Source organism: Physcomitrium patens, chromosome 26, assembly GCF_059467195.1.
Source record: "Physcomitrium patens ecotype Gransden chromosome 26, ASM5946719v1, whole genome shotgun sequence".
Classification (NCBI taxonomy): Eukaryota; Viridiplantae; Streptophyta; class Bryopsida; order Funariales; family Funariaceae; genus Physcomitrium; species Physcomitrium patens.
Genome location: NC_143435.1, coordinates 1,902,889 through 1,925,965, shown reverse-complemented (window position 1 = coordinate 1,925,965; position 23,077 = coordinate 1,902,889). Strand labels below are relative to the sequence as shown.

The 23,077-nt window shown below is 33.3% G+C and overlaps 1 protein-coding gene across 1 annotated transcript; it reads right to left on the bottom strand.

The window, feature by feature from the left end:
- Window positions 1-1,125: 1,125 nt before the first annotated feature.
- On the bottom strand, window positions 1,126-21,802 carry LOC112277956 (puromycin-sensitive aminopeptidase). The gene is made up of 32 exons (XM_073531556.2): window positions 21,753-21,802; window positions 11,632-11,731; window positions 11,402-11,486; window positions 10,849-11,039; window positions 9,375-9,464; window positions 9,199-9,246; window positions 8,888-9,025; window positions 8,690-8,765; window positions 8,355-8,428; window positions 7,799-8,095; window positions 7,372-7,584; window positions 7,002-7,063; window positions 6,794-6,821; window positions 6,457-6,543; window positions 6,209-6,234; window positions 5,943-6,006; window positions 5,745-5,825; window positions 5,485-5,556; window positions 5,314-5,325; window positions 5,168-5,224; window positions 4,811-4,920; window positions 4,509-4,589; window positions 4,119-4,305; window positions 3,799-3,947; window positions 3,527-3,665; window positions 3,261-3,407; window positions 2,794-2,875; window positions 2,369-2,544; window positions 2,122-2,232; window positions 1,902-2,018; window positions 1,620-1,691; window positions 1,126-1,408 (listed from the first exon to the last, which is right to left on the bottom strand). Exons 1-32 carry the CDS (start codon window positions 21,800-21,802, stop codon window positions 1,328-1,330), a joined length of 3,303 nt encoding a protein of 1,100 aa, XP_073387657.2. The 3' UTR covers window positions 1,126-1,327.
- Between the last annotated feature and the right edge of the window lie 1,275 nt (window positions 21,803-23,077).

Here is a 23,077-nt window from a genome sequence, read left to right as displayed (position 1 = left end):
CATTTTTTGTTGTAGGATTGAAATCCAAAAACCTTTGAAATGGTGTTGTGAGTTTTGAGATTTGGATAATAAAAACAAAGCCATAGAGACTTGAAATGTTTTTATTTTTGTTTCAATTTGGTTTTGTATTCATCCTTGCAACAATTTGTGGGTGGTTGATAGTGGATGCTTTGGATTTTAAACTTTTGAAAGCAATTATTATTTGAACTTTTTAAAGCTATTATTGCATCTATAAAGAGCTCAAGAAAATGAGAGCTATGGTGTGTAGCAAGTAGGGATCAAGACTCACATACCTAGTATATTGAATTGTATTTTACTAAGTTAATTCAACCTTGGATCCTACACAAATTGGAAAAGTCAATTGGGCACTAATAGATTTGCAAAATATAGTCATAATATATAATTATACATAGAGAAGTCAATTGAACAAGGAGAAGACTAAACCTAATGGCAACTAGGTTTGACTGTTGCTTGTGTGGATTCATCCATTTCCAAAAATAGCCATTCCATAGTCTATGTAGGACTCACCGATTTCTCCGAAGCAAGAAAGTTGGGCCTCAATTGCATATAAAAAAGAATACTTGTGATAGCTTATCAAGTTGAAGGAATGATTTGATATTATCACCAAAATGAGGAATAGATTTGCTATTAGTAAGAATACATGGATATTCTTAATACTTCAACATATTTCAAGGGTATATATGATATTTTACCTTAAAGTTAGATATTTTTAAAATTTTTGTTTGTATTTAAAATATGTTAATTCTTTTTAGGATAAAATCATGACGATTTTTTCTTTGTTTTATATCAGACGGATTACAAATTATAACACATTTCTTTGATACTCAAGCATGTTTAAATTTGAATTTGAAGACTTTGCTCTCATTTTTATATATCAAAAGAACATTTAACACAATATCTTAGGTTGCACAATGAGCTGCTAAAAAATTAATGCTCGAGCTGTATATTATTTTGATTACTGCAGAACATGCACATTCAAGAACTCTAAAAAATAAACTTATTAGACTAAAGTTCGTCTGAAAAAATTATATTCGTAAATAAGTAAAAAATGATTCGGTCACTAAGGGTCACTTTCTTCAAAATGTGGAAGCCTAAGTAAATCGATTCCAAGAAAAACAATTTATTATCGAGAGGAAAAAGAGTTGACCCTGATTTGGTCCCAATATATATATATATGCATGTATATATGTATATATAAACCTCAGAAAAAACATGGGTACAGAAGTATCCAAGGAAATTTGCGTTATCTGCACAAGCTTCTTGTAACCAACAAAAATGTGCATCACCGATCACCTATCTTCAAATCCTATGAAGCCAGACTCTTTGAGGCAATCTCAAAAACATTATCAGATAGACCGTCCTGGCTTTTTATTCGCTCCAACTGTGCCTGAGATCATTCCCACATATTATCAGTGAATATTTTGCACATGAAACATTCAGTCATAAAGCCAAAGGAAAAGTTCCAAGGTTGAAAGATGAACAGGAGATACTGGATCAAACATTTGAGGCCTTGACAAGCGATGCACGACTCTCCGGTCTTGCAAGTTAAATGAACCAGAGACAGTGACATAAACGAATTAAAGAAGACAGAAACTTACTTTGGTCAATGCTTGCCTTTCTTCATCAAACCTCCTCCATCTAGTGAAAGCCGAAATCATGCGTGATGCAACCTAAACCATAAAACATAAAGTATAGCAGAAGATTAATACGTACAGTTCACCTTGTGGAATAGATATGGTCATTTATCACAAAATGTGCATGACATACTGTTTAACAGACAACAAAAACCACAGCAATAAGCCCGAAATCACAGAAAATAGGACTGAAGCTTCTAAAACGTAATGTTCTGAATGAATGTGACAAATATCATAAGAACAAACCTGAGGATTCAGCTTATCCAGCTCAAGAACAATGTCGGCCAAAAACTTGTACCCTGAACCGTCCTTGGCGTGGAAATTGACAGCGGACGCACAGAAACCACCAATCAAAGAATAAACCTGTGAAACAAAAGTGCAGTTAGAAGAAACCATTAGGAGGTAACACTCAAATAGAGTGCAAGATGAAAGCACGAAGGAAGTAGGAAAAATCATGTTAACAAACCTTGTTGGGGTTACGGATGTCAAAAGCAGGGTGCTCCAGCAGACTCCGCACATGCTCAACATTGCCTGGAACATCAGACATAGCTTGCAAAGCTAGCCATTTGTTCATGACCTGTTCGGACCTTTAGTTAGATACAACATACAGACCGAAGTGCGAGGAAAAAATCATTACTAACACCAAAACTACAAAATATGTTTGCTGCAAAAGGTATTTTGAAACTATTTTCTAGTCTTAGGCCAGAACTTACCAAAGCCTCTTCCTTCCACTGGTCGTAGAAGTCTGATAGAGCCTGAGAGCGAGCATCTCCAGGGTTCTGACAGAGTGCAGCTAGAGCAGAAACTTGATCGGTCATGTTTGTAGCATTCTTATATTCATTCACTAACAATTCCGTTATCTCAGGTTCATTCAAAGATGCCATGTAACCTGCACAAAACGTTCGAAATCCGTCTTAAAGTGAGCTATGTTTCTCTTACGTATTCAGGCTCAAGTTGTTCGTGAAAAGCATTAAAATCTGGCAACTGCTCGAAGCGTAAACAAATCGAATTGAAGATACCTTACAACAGGTACAAATTTAGACGTATTGTCGCTTAGACCGTTCAATCTATAGCTTTTAGACATAAAACTCAAGCCAGACAAATTACTGTTCACATGGATTAAGGAAAGAATACGTACTCAATGAAATATTTTTCAAAGACCGCCGAGCTCTGTGCTCGTGGCTGGGGTCATAAGCAGCAGAACTACGATTTTCTTCCACCTGCATTTAAAACCCGCACAAACTTTCATAACTAGATGTAGAGGCGCACTAAGTAATTTTCATTATGTGCATCACAAGCAAACCCGAACCGATTAAGCAAAATTGATTTGGTGAGCAAATTGTTCCAAGTTCAAAGAAGGTACATAAAGGCACCTTGAGGAATGCAAGGATAGAAGAGGAAGACTCGCAAGAATCACAGTGTAACAAAATCAATCACTGACGCACTAGCCAGAAGGGATATGAAAAGGATAAGGATTTGCTCTATTTTTGAAACTATCATCTCCACCTTCATGCCTCGTTGATGGTTCGACGTGGACATTTTCATTCATAACAAAACTGCAAACCTAAAGTAATTCCTCTACGAAGTAGAACCTTTAGATCATACCGTGCTCAGAAGTTCCTCGCGAAGGCTCGCAGCAATTTGTTTAATAACAAACCGTCTAACAGTGTGTATGGCATCTGGATCAGCCACCTCCATAAGGTCGGCAATCTCACTTTCTCCAGGTAACGACATACATTTCGCCACAAACTCCTGCAATCAAAAATAAATAAATAAATAAAGAAGAATAAGACGTGGAAGGCACAGCATCCCCTGGCTTCAAGATAAACTACAGTTGGAAACAGCAGGAAAATATTCACTTTCCTACTTACCTTGTCGAGGGAGGAGTTCGTTACGGTACTGCGGATGCCCTCAATAAAAGCACTGTTAACGTTAAGCTCTTCTCCCTTCTGTTGCTTAGAAATCAAGTCCAGCATAAGCTTGCGAGCTAGAGTCTGACCAGCTTCCCACCTGTCCTCACCCCAACACAGCGTGAGCAATCCAATGACGTATACAGAGCACGTCAACCCAGACTTCAAATTATTGCTTATGCAGATCTGGGGTGTATCAAACTGAAGCACACGAAAGTTATTGCCAAAATTACCTGTTAAATTGATCAGAATCATGAGCCAGGAGAAAAAATAGCTCGTCATCTGTAACATCAGAGACTAGGCGCACCGGCGCACTGAAGTTCCGCAACAATGATGGGACTGGCTTCTCAGTAATGCCCAAAAATGTAAACTCTTGCTCGGCCTAAAGATAAAGTCATAACGTTAGAAAAAGATTGAATAACCGATTCATAAAATGCTAGTACAACCACTGCTGGAGCCCCAACTTTGTCAGTCTGGTTTACAAAAATACTTCTTCAAAACTTCCAACAGGCACCGTACTGATAAAGTTGAACCCCGGACCAAAGAATGTTACCTTGTCAACATGCAATACAGCAGTAGTGGTAAAATCACCATCCGAACTGCTCAAATTGTGAAGTGAAGCGCCATCCTTAACAGAGCTCAGACGCATGTCATTTCCTTGTGAGTCAAGAAGTCCCACAGCCAGAGGTAGAAGCATTGGCTCCTTCTGTGGCTGGCCTGCTGTGGGGGGAACTTCTTGCCTATACAATCAAAAACTATATTAGTAATAGAACATATGTAGTCCACAGCGATAGTGCATCACAAGAAAACTTGTAGATAAGAGAATTTGCAGTTAACCACCACTCTTACGATGAACAAATAAAAAGGTCACATAAAGCTTCAAGAAAGACAAGAATGTGCTTTCAATGCTAACAACTACATCTAACGGGTTTATAGCACATACTTGCACTTGATCGTGAAAGATTGCGCATCAGCGTCATAAGAGGTGGTGACAGTCAGAATCGGAGTACCTGCTTGAGCATACCTGGAAAACCACGAGTATACTACAATCAATTAGAGAAAGAAAGTGATGGTTCAATGAGGGACAGAGGATCAAGGATAAATTTCAGTTGAAATGAAAACAAGAAAGAAACGTATAAACAAAATGCGACCAACTATTACAAAAATAAAATCCAAGGTGAAATAATTTACTTACGACTGCAGCAGAACGAAGCTCAAAATTATTTTATATCAGGACCAACTTACCAAAGAGGGAACGTAGGGAACTTCGCATCATTGGCATCAAACATGGCCGCCATAAATTCCTCACAAGAAACAGCCTGACCATCGTGCCTTTGGAAGTACAAATCCATACCCTGAAGCCCCGATTCGAACCAGACTCTTAATACCACATACTTAAGAAAGAAGGCGTGCTTACATCTGAAGAGGGTTTAAATATCCTCTAACTGGGAAGACATCTCGAAAAACTCATCGCAGAGTAAACCCACGAAAAAATTGACGTAAACCCGGCCAATGAGAAACTATTACATATACATAGCAATTAAAACATGCAAAAAAGACTTCAACTTCGTTATCCAAATTAAAGAGGGCAAGATGATAAACCTTTCTAAAGCCTTCCTTTCCAAGCAAAGTCTGATACATACGGACGACCTCAGCACCCTGCAGGTCGAGATATAAAGTTAATTAAGAAATGCTTAAAAACTAAAATAACTTTAATTAAGTTGAGGAACGTTTGAAATGAGGACTACCTTCTCATAAACCTGCAATCCATCATCATGAATCGCCATGGCCGCAACAGAATTACCATGCAAACGACAAAGTCATGATTAGTCCCATTCTATCATACAAACCACCAAACATTAACAAATAATAATGAAAAATAGCAGAAAACTTGCGAAGGTGAGATTAAGAAAACTAACAGTAACGGTGTAGAAGTTATCCATCTTTATATAGGACTGAGGTCGCACAGGATGTGCCATCGGACCAGCATCCTGCCAGAAGCAAGAGCGGCCATTAAAAGAGATACGAGAGTCAGCCATGAAAGTATGCAGGCAAAACTTAACAGTACAACCCTCTAAGAAAAGCTACCACAACTCTTTGAAAGGAACCAGCCAGAGATTTTTCGTAAAAACAAAAAATTTGAAATCTATCAAAAACAAAGTGTGAATCGAATACTAACCTGAGGAAATTGAGAAATTCGTAGCCGGGACACATCAGAAATACGCTTTACTCCACGGCTACCCATGTCAGATGAGAATTCCTGCACCCAACATGCATTTAAGAAGACTAACCACCATGAACTATACAAAAAAGAACTGTAAAACGTTCCAATACATAATTAAAAATATGATCTAGATAGTATTCAAAAACTCCTTACCTGATCTCTAAATACAGTAAGACCTTCCTTCAAACTAAGCTGAAACCAATCCCTGCATGTCACCCTGTTCAAACGCAAAAGAATTATGAAGCCCTATTTTGAAATGATCACAAGATATTCCAAGACACAAAACAGAGCAGAATGTTCATTCCACGGGTCCACTGCAAATGCGTGCATATATATATATATATATACACACACACATTTGCAACTTACAGTAACAAATCCACTTAATTTTCTCAGGTGAAATGTTGCCCGGTACATACCGATTTCCTGTCCAGTTGTGAAAATACTGCATTTCCAGACCGCGCAGATCAATCAGAAGAGTACTTCAGTAGTCATCAACGATGAACTAAATAGAGCACACTATTCAGCACAAACAATCCCCGGGATACACTCAGAACCACTAACCTGTTAATTGCTGACTAATTATGATAAGATTCGACAGATTAAAAAAAAGTATATAGCTCTTATGAGCAACATATAGCAACATAGTCACAGAGGAGCAGTGTACCTCGTGGCCAATAACACCCTCAATAGCAGCGTAGTCTGAGTCTGTGGCTGTCTCAGGAGACGCCAAAACCAACCTCGAGTTGAAAATCTATTTAAATATGTATTATGTGACACACGTATTAAAATAACCACAGAATGAAGGGTAGAAAATGTTCAGCTCCACATGGTTAATGCAAACAAGATGTGCAAGTGGCATAATGTATAATCGAACCAAGCTTCCAGAAGTTCACACACCACTGTTCGGAAGTGCAACAATCTCAACACTCATAATCCAAGCAGTATAAATATTGCAATGGACATAAGTGGATACTCTGCGTAGCATAGACAGCAATACTTACGTTCAAACTCTTATTCTCCATAGCACCCCTGTCAACCATAGGCAATAACCACGCCGTAGCAAACCCGTAAAAATTAGCACCAAATGAATTCGAATTAACACAAGCTATCATCACTTATTCGAAATTCCACCAAACATTGAAATTTGAATACCACCATAATGTAACGCTGGGCAACAAGGTCGAAAATTGTAGAAGTTAGCATACTCACATGTTGAAATCTGGCACAGCAACAACGTTGAAGAGGTCTAGATCATACTCCAAGCCGAATACCTGCTCAACGATATCAAAATCAGACATAACTCATGTGCTACCAATAAACAATTTACAGATGGTTCTATGCAAATATCTACGCAGATAAACAAGTATTTCCGTCTAAAGGGACAAGTCTCGTAAGAAGATGAGTCCTTTAAGTCTTCGGTTCACTGGTCCAACACAAGCATATGAATATTGATTCCTGTAAGTACAACATATTCACCCCTACAAATTCGATTTGACAAGAATTCTACCCATGAATGAAGACTTGGCACCGAAGTTGAATGCATCCTACCTAAGTTAGGAAATATATTGAAGAATCTCACCTCTTCGTCCCATTTCATAGAATTGATTAAAGACTTCATTGCGTGGTCGGTCTTAGGAATATCTTGTGGAGGAGTCCAAATTCGTAGAACGACTTTGCGGCCTGACATAGTGGTGAAAGTATCATCACGACTTACAAGTTGACCAGCTACCAGTGCAAATAAGTAGCAAGGTTTGGTCCATGGATCCTCCCACACTGCATAATGCTTGCCATCCTGCGACCCAGCAGCATGCTAATCAGAGAAATAAATTTACTCCTAATACATTCACTTTAACATCAGCAACGCAGAAAATATTAATAAATAAATAACAATAATAATAATAATAATAATAATAATAATAATAATAATAAAATTCAAATGGTGAATTTAGCATTGCACGGTTGGGCATGCCACTTTCGCAGCAAGAAATGAATGTTGAGCGACTTACTGTTAAGTCACCTTCCTCGATCAGGTTGCCATTACCCAACAACACTGGGTAAAGGGCTTTATCGGCTTCTATGCGTGTTGTGAACTTAGACATAACATCAGGACGGTCCTGGTAGTAGGTGATCTTGCGGAAACCCTCTGCTTCACATTGGGTGCAGAAATTCCCAGATGACTTGTACAGCCCTTCTAAAGAAGTGTTGTTCTGTGGCTCGATCTCGGTCACAATTTCCAACTCAAAGGGACCAGTAGGCAGTGAAGTCAAGTGCAATTTCCGCGGAGTGATCTTAAAATCTTCCTCCTGCATGAGGTTAGAACGGACGCTTTTCAGCATAGGTCAAAAACATCCATGCCAAACTCAAACAAGAAAATGACAAGCGTTACCAGGAACCAAATTCCAGACCAGAATGCTGCGATGAGAAAATTAATATGGCTCATAAAAGACTAGCTAGAATTCACTGGATATAAAAGAATGAAAAGATGAAAACATGATATTGCTCAACACCAAACAATTCATGAACAGACAGAAATATTAAGTAAAGGAGACCTAACTAACTTACCGGTACGGATGAGCCATTGATTTTCAAAGTAACTAATTTCAAGCTTGAGTCACCGTCAAGTATCAATGGGGCACCTGTGAACAGAAAACGCTTTATCAAATAACTATACTTGCGACACTTGTAAAGTTGACTGACAGCGAATGTCACAACAGTCTCCTGAATAACAATGACGAAATAATTTGACAACAAACAAAGGACGAAAGTCAATTGCAGCTGCAAACTAAAATCTAATGGACCACGTTAACTAAACGTAGTCCAGGACACACGCATCATACCCCAAAAAAGCTTCAATTAACTGCCAGCGGAACAAGTGCACATTCATAAGAGGTCATTACCAGAAGATTTAGGAAGGACGCGAATGTTGGATGTAACTAATGTCTTCTCCTCCCCCAACTCGAATTTCAAATCTACCTGCAAGAAAAATATCACAGCATCTAAACATATTTAATACAAATAATCAGCAAACCCTTAAACAGCAAATGTGAAAGCACACAAACGAAAGCAGTGAAGCTGGAATAGCCCGCTAGAATCACCTTTTCAAAAGCATAATCTGGTGCCTTGTAATCCCTAAGAAAGATTTCCTTGGGACCCTCCTTGACAACCTCATCCTTCGCCATGGTGTCCTGAGGCTGGGCTGCTAATGTACACTGAACACGACTAGACACCGAATCCTGGGGAAAGAAACGAAGAAATAATTACTATCCCAAACTACTAAGAGTACAACATACCTGAAGAAAAGTGCGGCAACCCGCCTTATAATCTAACACACAAGTGAACAATTTTCAAAGAAAGAAAAGAAAAGAAAAGAATGATGACCAAATCACAGTACGCTGGATCAATTTACCCGCAAGTGAAGAAGATTGTTGCTGAAATATGACTGTGAGCCAAGTGCCTGAAAGAAGACAATTGAATTATCTTAATCGAGTCAAGGATCTCGAACTAATAGAGACCCTCATAAATTTACAAAAGCAAGGAATAGCAGATAAAACTGAACTGCAAAAATTTGTGCATGGAACTTACCCTGACACTCCTGGAAAGAGGACTGGCCCTCAAAGTCTGCCTAGAAACGATACCACGCTGGACCCGAGCTGATTTGAAGGTCGGATTCTTCTGAAATTGACGCATGTTACACACAAAGCATTCAGATGTTTGTGTAATGCATCCAAAGAATTGTGAGGGTTCAACGAGGCTGTAGAATACTGTGATCAGCAGTCTATCACATGACGCAGTCTTAACCAAACAATAAATCCAAACCCTTGCAGTCTGATGCAGCTCTCCAAGATAGAAATCATTATATTCATGCGAAACTTCACGTCACGCATCTGTCCGTGTTAATACGCAAACAAACAAAGAATTGGAAAAAATCTGCGAATGTTGGGCAGACCCCTAACATTAAAATCCGGCCACAGAGGGATCGCAAAGCAGGCGTCTACATTTCCAACTCGAGAGTAGATAAACATCACTCGTCTACTAAAATAAAAGAGACATTTGTGACAACCCTAACTACCGCTCAGCTATCCAATTGATTCAAATACTACACGATGAGGACTAATCCTCCACTTAGCCAATACGTACTTGCTTCAGCAAAGCAGAAGTAACCGGTTCAGGGCAAGTTCTTCGAATCTGCAACAATCTAAAGAGATGAAGGAAAAATTGTAATGAACTCTTGCCTAAAAGCAATCTTCTATAAACGTATGATCATGTCCTCTCTCGATACTAGAAAAAATTCACATGTCCTCAAAAAATCGTGATTGCTAAACAGCTACACACGAATAGAAAAAACATGTGTATATCACCGGTGGCAAATATCTAAGAGACATAAGAATTAGTCCTCGGACCTGAAGAAAAACTGCATCAGCGAGTGCTCATCAAAAGGAGATTGAATAAGACCTGCAAGATAACACTAAATGCTATTGTCAAATGATGGCAATCTGCAAAGCCCTAACCTGAAGGAATATATCTCCAGAACTGCAAATGAGCACCATCAAGCATGAACACCATCAAGCTCTACAATTGAAGCGATCGAGCCGAACCGAATATATACTTTCAATCTCTCCTGAAAAAAAAAAAAAAAAAAAAAAAAAAAAACCGGAAAAAAAAAACCGTGGTAACGCACGACACATTTAGCGGACACTCCTGTTGACTGCGTTCAAAGTACCAGTTTAGAGAGCACGCCATCCTTGCCCCGGCAATACTAACATGTCCAAAAGTCAACCGAATTCGACCTGCCTTGTAATTCATCCTATCCAGAGAATATCCCCTTTAAGATAACAACTGATTGTTACTGATCCAACCGCCAATACTCTTGGATTCCCTCAACTTCCAACAACCAAGAAAGGCTGACAAATAAATCCTCAGCACATAGCTATTCGCGCATACCTCTCACTGACATCCATCTCGGAATTCGGCGTTTCTTGCAGTGCACAATCAACAAAAACAGCTGTCAACAGCAACGACAAGCCTCCAACACACAACCCAGGCATAGAACACTCACAGTCGCAGCCGCGCGCAGCAAAGAGCGGGCGGAAGATCGCAAGCATGCCATAGACATACTCCGTCGCAACCGCGGCACCGGCATAAGCACCAGCCCTCCCGCTGCACTCCCAGCAATCCAAGCGCCAGAACGCGAGCTCGAGTCTGCAGCGGAAGCATACAGAGCACTTGCGGGGCTCCGCTCTAGTAGCACTGACAAAGCGGGCGCCGCCATCCCCGCCAAAATCCAATTTACCAAAAATGCACCAAAATCTTCAAATCCGCTAAATTAGACTCACTTGCCTACTCTCTATCAAACCTAATTGCCTCCACAACGCCTCCAGCCTAGCAACAATACCTCCAATTCACTGCCAGACATCACCGCCTCTGACACCAGCAGTCGCACAGAATGTGGAATTCCGCATGTACTCCCAAGCACACCCGTCTCGAAAATTCGTGGGGGTGCCCACCAACACTGGCAATGGAATTAACAGGACCAGGACTGGTGAAATATTATTCCGTGCAGAGAGAGTGAGTGAGAGTGAGAGAGCAATGCTTGCACAATTCCCAGTTACCTTGGTGATAATTGGCCGAGCTGCCACCTCCGTGTGACCTTGCAACTCGAGGTTGTGAACAGAATTGCAGCAGCAACAACAACAACTACTACTACAGCAGGTGTGGAGGGCCCGTGACGATGGATTCCCACTGCGGTTGATTGAATAGGAAGATCGGCGACGTGGATGGCGGTAGTAGCGATGGCGGGGGGGGGGGGGGGGGGGGGGGGGCTTATCTGCTCAGAGCCTACTGTGGCCACCCCGCTCATGGTTCGCAGCCCTGCCCTGCCCTGCCCTGCCAACGTCGGGCAGGCTTGCCCGCTGCCTCCCACCTCTTCCCCTCCCCTCCTGCTGTTTTGAACATGTTGGGATAAATTAATTAATTAATGTGTGGATGAATTCATTCGTTTCCTCCTTGCTTCTCAATTTTACGATGATTGGTGTTATCATTTCGAATTAATCTGCATTTTTCGAAACAACATTCTTTAGGAATGTTAAAGAATAACATTCATTTGAAGTGGACTATATTCAAGAACAATAGTTGCTTGTATGGTTTATGTATAGTGATTAGTATATAAGATTCTTTTTTGTGTTAGAAATGTTATAGACATAGCACTTGGGTAGGACAAAACTCCAAGAATTCAAAGAAATGAAACAAAAGAGATTCACTTTAAATCACAAATAAAGAGCTACAAGAAGGTACAAGAATAAGACCAAAAGGTTCAAGATGAGCCCAATGGATTGCATTGTCAAGACTACCAATCCTTTCAACTTCAATTCCTATATATATTAGGTGCAAGGAAGCTCCTTGAAAAGTTTCTTTAATTCTTCAAAGTAAGCAAGTCTCTAATAACCTTCTACGAGCATCTAAGATTCTTTCAAACCTTCTAAGACCTTTTTGAAGCTTCTTAGAATGTACTAGAATATATTAAGAATTTTTCAAAATTAATAAGAGCATTCTAAAATCTTTTAGACTCTTCTTCCATTATATGTCTATAACATCACATCTTCTTTTAGCCTTGAGTTTCATGAGAAGAAATAGAATTGAAGTTGATCAAAGGCAAAGAAAGTCAAAGATGTGCCACATGGTATCTACTACATACTCAAGTTGTCTTTTGTAAGTGAAAAGATTCATTAGTCTTTGCAACCAACAATAGTAATTAACACCTTCTACTACAAACCAAGCATGAATTTATGTATTTTTTTTGCAAAGCAATCCCTCAAAAATTACTTCAGTTTGTCTTTCATAAGTAAGTTCTATTTCAATGACAATTACCACAAAGCAAATGTTGGATATTCTTTAATGTCTTCTTGATTCAAGTGATTCTTTTTTTTGAAGTTGACAACAAAAAATGCTTAGTTGATATGGCCTAATTGGCATGGTATTATCTTCTTGAAGATTCACATCTAACTAGTTAAATTAAAGATGTATTGTAATTTTAAGGTAGAATGGAACTACTTCGAGATTTGTTAGTTTGTATAAGAATTGAATTCTTAAAACTTTTTGGAATTGCTTCTATTTCTTGTACAAAGAAACTACAAAGTCTAGCACATACCATATTTAAATATGATATATAGGAGTATTACATAACATATATTGCTACATTAGGTCCATAAGGATGTTGTCAATGAAATTATAATACACTTTGAGGTGCATTCATTAAATTTAAAGTTGGTACTTATGTATTTATTAATGTTGTAATTATTACTATTAAGTAAAAATTAGCCTTAAAAATGTATTAAAAATCTAATTATAGAAAAGAATGATTTTTTTCTTAAAGTTAGATTCATAATGCAAAGATAATACACAAGGTATTTAGAAATACTTTAGAAATCTCAAAAAATCTAATTAATCTTATCTCATTATATTCAACTTCAAATAAATCTTAAACAATCGTAAGAAAATCCTATTTAGATCTTAGAGAAATCAAATGTAATCTTAAAGAAAACAAAATAAAACAAAAGAAATCTAAAAAATCACAACAATACCTAAAGAAATATTTAAGAAATTATAAAGGAATTACAACATATCCTAAATAAGTCTTTAAAAAAGCCTAAAGAAATTACAAAGAAATTATAAATAAATCTTTATAGAATTATAACCAAACTCTAATCAAATTCTAATAGAATCCTAATATAATCCTAAAAAATGTTAAAAGCCTCAATCAAACCTCAAGTAAATTCAAACAAATCCTAATCAATTCCTATATAAATATCACAATAAATTTTAAATCTCAATAATTATTATATTAACTATTAATTTTAATTATATTTTTTTATATAAATCAATTTATTAGTTAAAAACAAGCATAAAAAGCTTAAAGATAATCTTACTTATAAAATAGATGAAAATTTTTCTTATTTGCTTGAATGTTGGCTGTCCCCCTTCTCCAACTTCAAAGTGAAACTTCTAGCCTCAATACCTTATAATTGAAATGTGAACTTTGTCTCAAAATATTTTAAAATGAAAAAAAATAAAAAATAAAAAATAATCATCTTCACAAAAATAAATTATTTCAATCTAATAAGAAAATTACTTATAATTTAAGAAACTCTTTTTAATCTTTATAATCTAATTTCTAAGACCTTAGCTCCCCTGAACCTCACTTACATTTGATTTGACTATTAAACTAAGCTCAAATTGAAAACACATATTCAACACAAATGCATTTACAAATCTACTAAATTTTACTAATGGATCTATTAGAAATTCTATACAATTGGCCAAAATTAAATTTCTTTTTTATTCAATACAAAACAAAGTCATCCAAAACAACCCTGACTTTGTAAAGCTCACAAAAATTTAATAAGTATTCAAATCCCTCAAAATTAATTTATATAAAATTTGTAAACATATTTTTATTTCTCAAAATCTAAATCTACTAAGTACATTACTAACTTCGAAAATCCTTCAAAATTTCAATATTAATCCAAATAACATGAAACTAATATTCGAAAATCTCTTCTTAAGTTTTCTTTGATTTATAAAAAATATCCCAAAGTTGCCTAAAATTCTCGGTTTTATACCTTAGGATTTGATTTCAATCCTAGTTGGCAACTTGTCATCTTAGGGTATCAATTCTTATCTTCTTGAGATAATTTTTGCTAAAATAAATCCTTAATTATTTCTTACACATACTTATATCCTTTATTTTTCTAATCTACCTTGATTTGCTTTATTTATGGCTTTACAAAATGAATAGAATCCAATTTCATAAAAACAATTCTAATACTAATAAATTTTACTACTTGCCTATTATTTATTTAAATTTTTTTAATATATCTTTTTAATTAGGCTCTTCTATAATAAAGTAATTTCTTTCTTCTTTCACCTAATGGTTGTATTACTACACAATAGTGTCCTTAGATTTCTCCTAATTGAAGCTTTAAAGTAGCTTGGATATGAGTTATTCAATTTATAAAGTTATTTACTATTAGATTATCAAATCTACCAATAAATAATATATCTAATTTTATATATCAACCATAGTTAGATTTAAATAGATATATGTATTATTTTATTGTAAACAAACTTTGATAAAGACAAGTAAGATATCTAATTGTCTTGTTAGTAATTAATGGAATATCTCAAGTTTAGTTCTAAGATTTGGTTGATTTAGTCCATTTGGAAATTAGTTTATAGATAAAATGCTAAATAAAGCTTAATAATTATTCAAAAAAATTTAAAGATGACTTTCAAAACTTAAATATAAAGTATATTCCTTGATCTAATTTAATATCATCTAGAAATTCATAGTATTGATAGACATTATTAATAAAGAATTTGGTAATTTTTTTATTATTAATATTTTTTAAAAGAAATAAAATATGCTATCTTTATAAATTATTCAAAATTACATATATGGTATCAAAGAAATTTATTGGTAAGAGATTTGTGATGAAGTTTATAAAAATAAAAAACCATTTTTGTTTTAGAATTGGTAGAAGTTGAAGAAGCTTTGGAATAAGATTTAATATCAAAAACTAAAAGGTATTTAATTAAGATTGTACAAATCTAATGAAGAAAAAAAAGATCTATTGGAATTGATATAACAATTGCTATAATAAAAAAAAATCTTGAGTTTCAAGAGTGTTGTCAATTATTGATTATATGTTGCATCTTCTTTTAAGAGCATAAGTTATGATTACGTTTATAGAGAATTTGATAGTCCTTATTGCTTCTTTAGTTGATATGTAGTATTGAAGTAGAAACATGACAAAAACATGCTCCAATAGACTTGAAAATAATTTAGAACAGAAATCAATAAGAAATACTTAAGGTTCTTGTGACTTGTATATAGAATCTTTAGATATAAAGCATCTTTGAAAAAATAGAACTATTTTTGGAAGAAATCTACAATAGCAAGAAGTTCCTTGTTGTTGATTTCATAATTTTTCTTTGTAATTAAGAATTTTTTGGAATAAAATATAACAAAATATAGTCTTCTTTCTCTTCTAAGTTGTAACAAGATTGCTTCCAATACAAAGCTTAGGTATTAGTTTTTATAAAATATAATTTTAAAAAGTAAGGATAGATCAAGGTGGAAGCTATAATTATTATTTTAATTATTTAAAGACTTTGTGGCTTTTGATCTCCATTCAAGCTTATCATTTCATATTAATTGTGCAAATAGAATAGCTATTTGAGAATGATTATTGATAAAGATTCTATGAAAGTTTTCAAATCTAAAAAAATATTAGACATAATATAAGAATTTTTAAATTTCCTATTTATTAATGGTCTTAATCTTCTTTGAATCTATCATTAAGCTTTTATTTAATATGATATAGCCAAAACTTTCTACTTGGAAATCACAAAATACATTTTTTTTTTTTTAATTTGGCATATAATCCACTATGACAAGGAAGATATGTCATTTATGCTCATCTAGAGTCTTTAAATAAATTAAAATATTATTTATATAGCATATAATAAAGTCATCAAAGAATTCAAAAAATAAATCATTTGTCAAATGTTAGAAAATAATTGGTACATTTTTAAGACCAAAAAGCATAACATTATACTCAAAACATCCATATCTTATATAAAAAAATAATATTTTTTTTTTCTTTTTTAGATGCAAGTTAGATTATAAGCTCTCCAAAAATTTATTTTAAAATGGATCTTAATTTGATCAATTAGTCAAGAAGCCTAGATATCAATGGTAAAAAATAATAATATTTTATCATTACTTTTTTGATATTGTGGTGGTCAATATATGTATACAAAGATCCAACTTTTTTCTTCATGAAGAAAATAGTATGTCATTAAGATATTTAAAGTGTTAAATAAGGTTCTTTGCTAAATTTCCATCAATATATTCTTTCAATGCTCTAAGCTTGTTTTTTTCCAATATATAAATTGGACCAAAAGGTGGTTGTGGACCATCTAAAAGATTAAGAGCATAATTATATAGATGATGTTTTGGCAATATGTCTATATTCTTCTTTTCAAATATATCTTAAAATTTCCAAAAAGATGATACTTTTTGATTTGTGAAGTAAAAAATTCCAAATATATAGTCTCTACTGTGATTAAACATCCTTATGTTATTATAAAGGATTTTGTAATACAATCACATTTATCATTTAATGTATATGTCAATGATATTGTGGTAATTATCAAACTTATGTCAAAATTTTCTATAATATAAACACATGTAATATTTTCTTTAATATATCTTTTCTCGCTCAAAAAATAATTTGAAGTAAATCACATCAATCTACATATCTTTTTCCTTTAAAATATTTACTAGATTTAAAAGATGCCAAATAAAATTTTGGCATAAATAATAGACATTTATCTTGTTAATATTAAGAAAGTTGGTTATTACACTTTACAACTTAATTAATGGCTTCATAGAATAATTAAATATTAGATATATTCAACAATAGGTTAGATATATTTACATTGTCTTGTAATTCCTATTAAAATTGGCTTATTAATGAATCCTCTCCTTAATTTATATTACATGCTAATTGTAAAAATCTGAGACATAAACCAATGTGGAATGTGTTCTTTGTCAAAGGCTTCAAATCTTGATTGTTGAAAAATAAATCTTATTATGTTCATCAAATTCTTCTTCAAATGCCACCAAAATATTTCAAAGTTATGCAATATTAGAGAATTCTTCTTAAGTAATAGAATAAACAAAGATAAATCTTAATTTAAAAGAAAAGTTAAAAATAGAAAATATAAGATAATTTTATAGAATATTATTAAAGACAAAATATAATAAAAATTTATATTTGATTTAAAAAGCCACAGAACTTCTAACAAGTTATATCAAATGTCTTTGAAAGATTAATTCTTAGTTCTTTTGTTTTTAACATTAAAATGGCACCTTGAAAATATATATCATCTAGTAAAGTAGACCTTAATAGTAGAATTTCTAAAATGACTTGTTGTAGTAGCCAAGGTGATTCTAATCTTTGACCATTATATATAGTTATATTAAGTTCTTCATTTTATTTAGACAAGATCTTTGTCTTGACTCTCACTGCTTGAAGAACATTTACACTTGAATCTAAAAAAAAGTTATAAAAATTTTTACATTAAATTCTTTATCTTCTACTATAGAAATAAACTAGAAACAAATAAATACAAAAAAATAATAACAATATTAGTCTAGAAGAGAATATTTTACAACCTTTAGAGTACAATTTTATTTTTCAAATGAGAGATAAACTACTCTCTATTAAAAAAGAATTAGCTCCAATATTATATTATATGAGTTTTGATAAATTATCATAAATACATTAAAAATTCAAAAATAAGATTCTAAGAATATATATAAAAAATAAAAATAAAAATAAAAAACAAAAAAATCTATTTTACATCATAAAGAAGGAGCTACAATAAGGCATCAAAATATGATCAAAAAGCTCAAGTTGAGCCATATGGATTGTAAAGTCAAGACTATGGATCCTCTTAGTCTCAACTCATATACATATTAGGTGCAAGGAAGCTGCTTAAGAAGTTTTTTTAATACTTGGAGGTAAAACAAGCCTCCAAGCACCTTCTATAATCATGTAAAATTCCTTAAACCTTCTAGGATCTTTAAAAAGTTTTTTTAGACTCTATGAGAACATATGAGATACTTCTTGAAATTCATTGAGAATTTTCTAGAACTTTATATAGCCTAATTGAACCTTTTGGGACCTTCTAAAATCTTTTAGAATCTTCTTCCATTATATGTTTGTGAAAAAAAAGATGTTTTGAAGTAAGTCACAAATGTATAGTCTTGATGATTTTAAAGTTTTACAAATTGATAAATTTTTTTATAGTTGCATAGGTTTTATTGTATAAAACGCATGTTGATTATATAATTCATAAGTTGAAGTTATCATAAAAACAAAATTTTAAGGTTTATCAAATGTCTTTTTATTTATCTTCTTTGACATGTATATTCATATATAATTTTTTTTTTCATTTTTTAATTATTTCACACCAAATAACTAAAATCTAACACAAGTGTTAAAATCTATTTTCACAAAGAAACATCTATGTTAAGGTTGGAACTTCAGTAAGAATAAGAGTTTTGCAGAATATTAGTATAAGTAGCAAGGATAAATAAGCCTGAATAAAATGAGGCATGAAGATATAACAAATCTATTAGAAACATAAACTTAAAATCAAAGAATTTTTTTTTATTATAAATGATTATATATTTATATTTATTACAAAAAATTATGATTTTTTTGTTGTTTATAAATTTAAATCCAAAAGAATTATATATGTATATATATATAATTTTGCTAATACTACTACAATTTTTGCTACAATGACCACAATTTATCATTATTAATTATTTATTTATTTTTATTAAAATAAAAATTTCTTCTTATATAATTTTAAATATATATATGATTAGTATTTATATTTTTTATAATAATAAAAAATAATATAATATATTGAGTGGATGGCAAATTATGGTGGCAATAGCAAAACCTAAGGTGGTAATAGCAAAAATTGTGATGTCACATGGTGGATGTCAAATTGTGGTGCCAATAGCAAAAACTATGATGACACTAGCAATATTTTATTTGTATTTATATATTGGTAACTATTTAACATGCTAAAAGATATAAAAACATTAGAATTCTAGAACCCTATGGATTTTGAACTAAATTACGTAACCAAGAGAAAATAAAATTCTAATCTGTGTTTGTTTAAAATCCTTAAGAGAAAATTCCCTCATAAATTAAAAATTGTTTTACATGGTGATGCATTTATTTACAAATACATCGAACATTTACTTTCACAAACAGTATCTGTATTTGATTTGGTCATTGTGGGGACAATGAAACTGTGCTCAGATTACAACAAACTGTGGCTTATATTTATATTAGATTTCATATTATATATGTCATAGATGCCAATGTATGTGTTTGATCTAGTCATAAATACAATATGAAATTGACAATAAACCAACATGACAGTATAATGGCATCACATTATAAAATTAATTTTATAAATATATATATTCTTGTTTATATAAAACTGGATTTACCACCTGGTTTTGTTAAATTTTCTTAGTTCTAAAAAAACTTAAAATGAGCTTTGGATTTAGCTACTTATGATATAACAATGATGATATTTTATTACAAGCATAATATCAATAAGTCACCAATAAAGTCCACTTGATTTTAAAATATTTGTCTTATTAAACCATAGAACAATCTTAATATGTTGTAACACTTACAGGATATACCCCTAATTAGTGGTGTATTTAAGTTGCCAATTAGTAATGTTAAATTAACCAATGAAGTACCAGTCAAATACATAATGTCTAATATAATGTCTTTTAGGAGTTACACATGTGTATGAAGGATTTTTAATGATATATTCAAAATAAGAATATTTAATGCTCTAACATCCTACATGAGCTCAATTAGCATCATATTTATTAAAAAAACATCATAGTAAAATTCATTACATCATTTACTATTAAACTATTTCAAAACTTAAAAAAAAATATATATGTATATATTCTATAAACAATTTCTTAAATATAGTAGATAATATAAAATAAATAATTTAATTTTTCATATAATAATATAAATTGTGATTTTTTTTATTTCATTTCGTTAAACTACAAGAAATTTACATTTAATTTCTTTAATATAAACCATCTCAAATTATCTTCTGAACATCCACTTTAAATCTTTATTTAATTTAGTAGTGATACAAATAACTACAAATTCAATATACAAAACAAATGTGTTAGCATAAAATAATGCTTTTACAAGAATAGAAGTTGTGAAGTTAGATGTAATATAAATAATAAAAAGTATTTTATTACTGATTTTTATGTTACAAATACACTAAGTTATATTAGTACTTTTTAAATGTAAATAAAACATTCATATGAAGCTACTTGAAATAGATTGTTGAATTCTAAGTCATGATTGTTTTTTAAACTGAATTATCCTAAAATAATCAGTTTTGTAGAATAAACCATACAAGACAAGTCAGATTTGTATGTATATATATATATATGTATATATATATATATATATATATACATATGCATATCCATTTAGTATTATTTTATCAATTGTTGTGCTCTAAACAATTTTTTAGATGCTTCTTCTAATAATTTGGTCAACAAGTCTTGTCAAAAATCTTTTTCAATACTGTTCTTGATGTCTTAGTTACCAAGCTTTGTTTACAAGTGTTTCTAAAAAATATCTTCATACAGTTATTCTAATAACTTATATTACTTGATACTTGAAGCTTCTATTACAAGCTTTTCACCTTGCAAGTAATACATACATGAATAACACCAAGGCTGTTTTTCAAATATATATATATATATATATATATAAAAGCAAGGTTAAATGTCTAAAGATTGACACAATATGACAAAGCATTATTGGATAACAGTTCTTTATCTTAAAAAAAAAAAAAAAAAAGATAAAAAAGATAAAAAGAAGAGGATTTATTTTTTCTAAAGATATCAGCCTACGCTGAAATACTTTGATATTTGTAGGCTGTAGACGAAGAAAATTGGTGGATAAAATTTCTTAAAGAAGTGGTATGTAAATAATATAGTGCAAGGAAAAAATCCACCAAAGGAAGCAACTTAATAATAGAGAAATAAGAAGATAAAATATAATTTATGGAGAACATTAATGGAGGCATAGGGAGCCGCACATGGTTGCATTTGATTTGATTTTAACGTAATAATTATCAACTAATCCAACAAATTGTTTGGTGAAGTCAAACCTATTTCAAACAAATAAATCAGTTGTTTATTTGATCACCTTCCTCTTATTATTGCACCAAGCTAGTTATTGGAGAAGTTTTCTAAAGCATTTCTTACTCGTCTAACGGCCACAATCAAAACGACAAGAGTAAAAGAACAACCGGCACAAGATGGTGGGTCTCAGACCACCTACAAAAAGCTGCTTCGGCATTTACCGACACCTCCACCGCTTTAAAGCGACGGCAGGTGAAAATGACAAAATCTTATCGTGGGGATGCGAGATTTGAGAATTTTAGCGAATTACTCACCAACAACTTTGAATGAGTGATGCAAAAACGTACAATTGTTCAACCAGTCAGAGTGGGACGAGTTTTTTAAGTTCTGGGTTCGTTTGATTATTCGTGAATTTGTTTGTTTGTTTGTTTGTACGTCTGCACAGTGTGGGTCCCTTCCTCCCTTGTGGATTTGCAGAAAGCGAATGCACCGCAATGCTGAGAAGGCGGCGTCAGAGCTGCTGGCTGAGCAGCATCGGAATGCGAGCAAGAACACCAACATTTACCTGAAAATATATTCCTGGTCAACAGGATGGGAAGCTGGAATGCGTCGACGAAGTTCCTGCTCGCGGTGGTCAACTGTGAAGGGTTTCCAGCCGGTAGCTCTCCTGGAAGTTCCGTTGAGATGCCAACTAATGCTTTCGCAAGTTCCAGCTTGCCTTAGTGAAGCTCCACGGAAAGAAAGTGTGTCATGGTTCTGGTCTCAGATGCGTTTTTCAAAGGTCGGCTGGGGCGTTCTTCCAGACTGTTATGTCCCCTCGAGATTTGGTGATACCAGCAAAAGGTCAGTGACAATTGTGTGGAGATTCAAGCGCCGTCCAACCATCCTGGGTACGTCTGATTATTTTTGATGAATTCATCGATCAGAGGTTTTTTTTTGTTTTTACTATGAGGAATTGAAGGTGGTCGGGAAAGGATTAGAATCAATGCACAATCTACCAGCTTCCGCCTCTTCTTGTTGACTGACAATTCAAGCCTAGAATACCCCCGATGATGTGTCGGTTTTGAACACAATTAATTTGTGAAGATTCGGAAACTGACATGAGAAGTGGAGGTACAGTGCATGTCGATTCCAGCCTAGACTCACCATCTTATCAGTCATGAACTTACGACTTGAATCAGAAGCCTGGTCTCATTCCCCAATCGACAGTGCTTGGTATAAAGAATATTGATATAAAACTTCGATTGCTGGTGCCAACAACTGCAGCTTTTGCTGCAACTTCGAGCTTTACAGCTTCCCGAAAGCTTTTTCATAAACTAGTTCTACTAACCAGACCAGACTTCACACCAGCCGGTCTTCATAACAATGTGATTGAAGTTCATGATAAATCACCTCTAAACAATAAAAATAAAAGGCTGCTGTTGATTGAGCTATGCAATGGCGAATAAACGAGATAAGGTCTCAAGACTTTGAGAATCCCTCATCATGCATG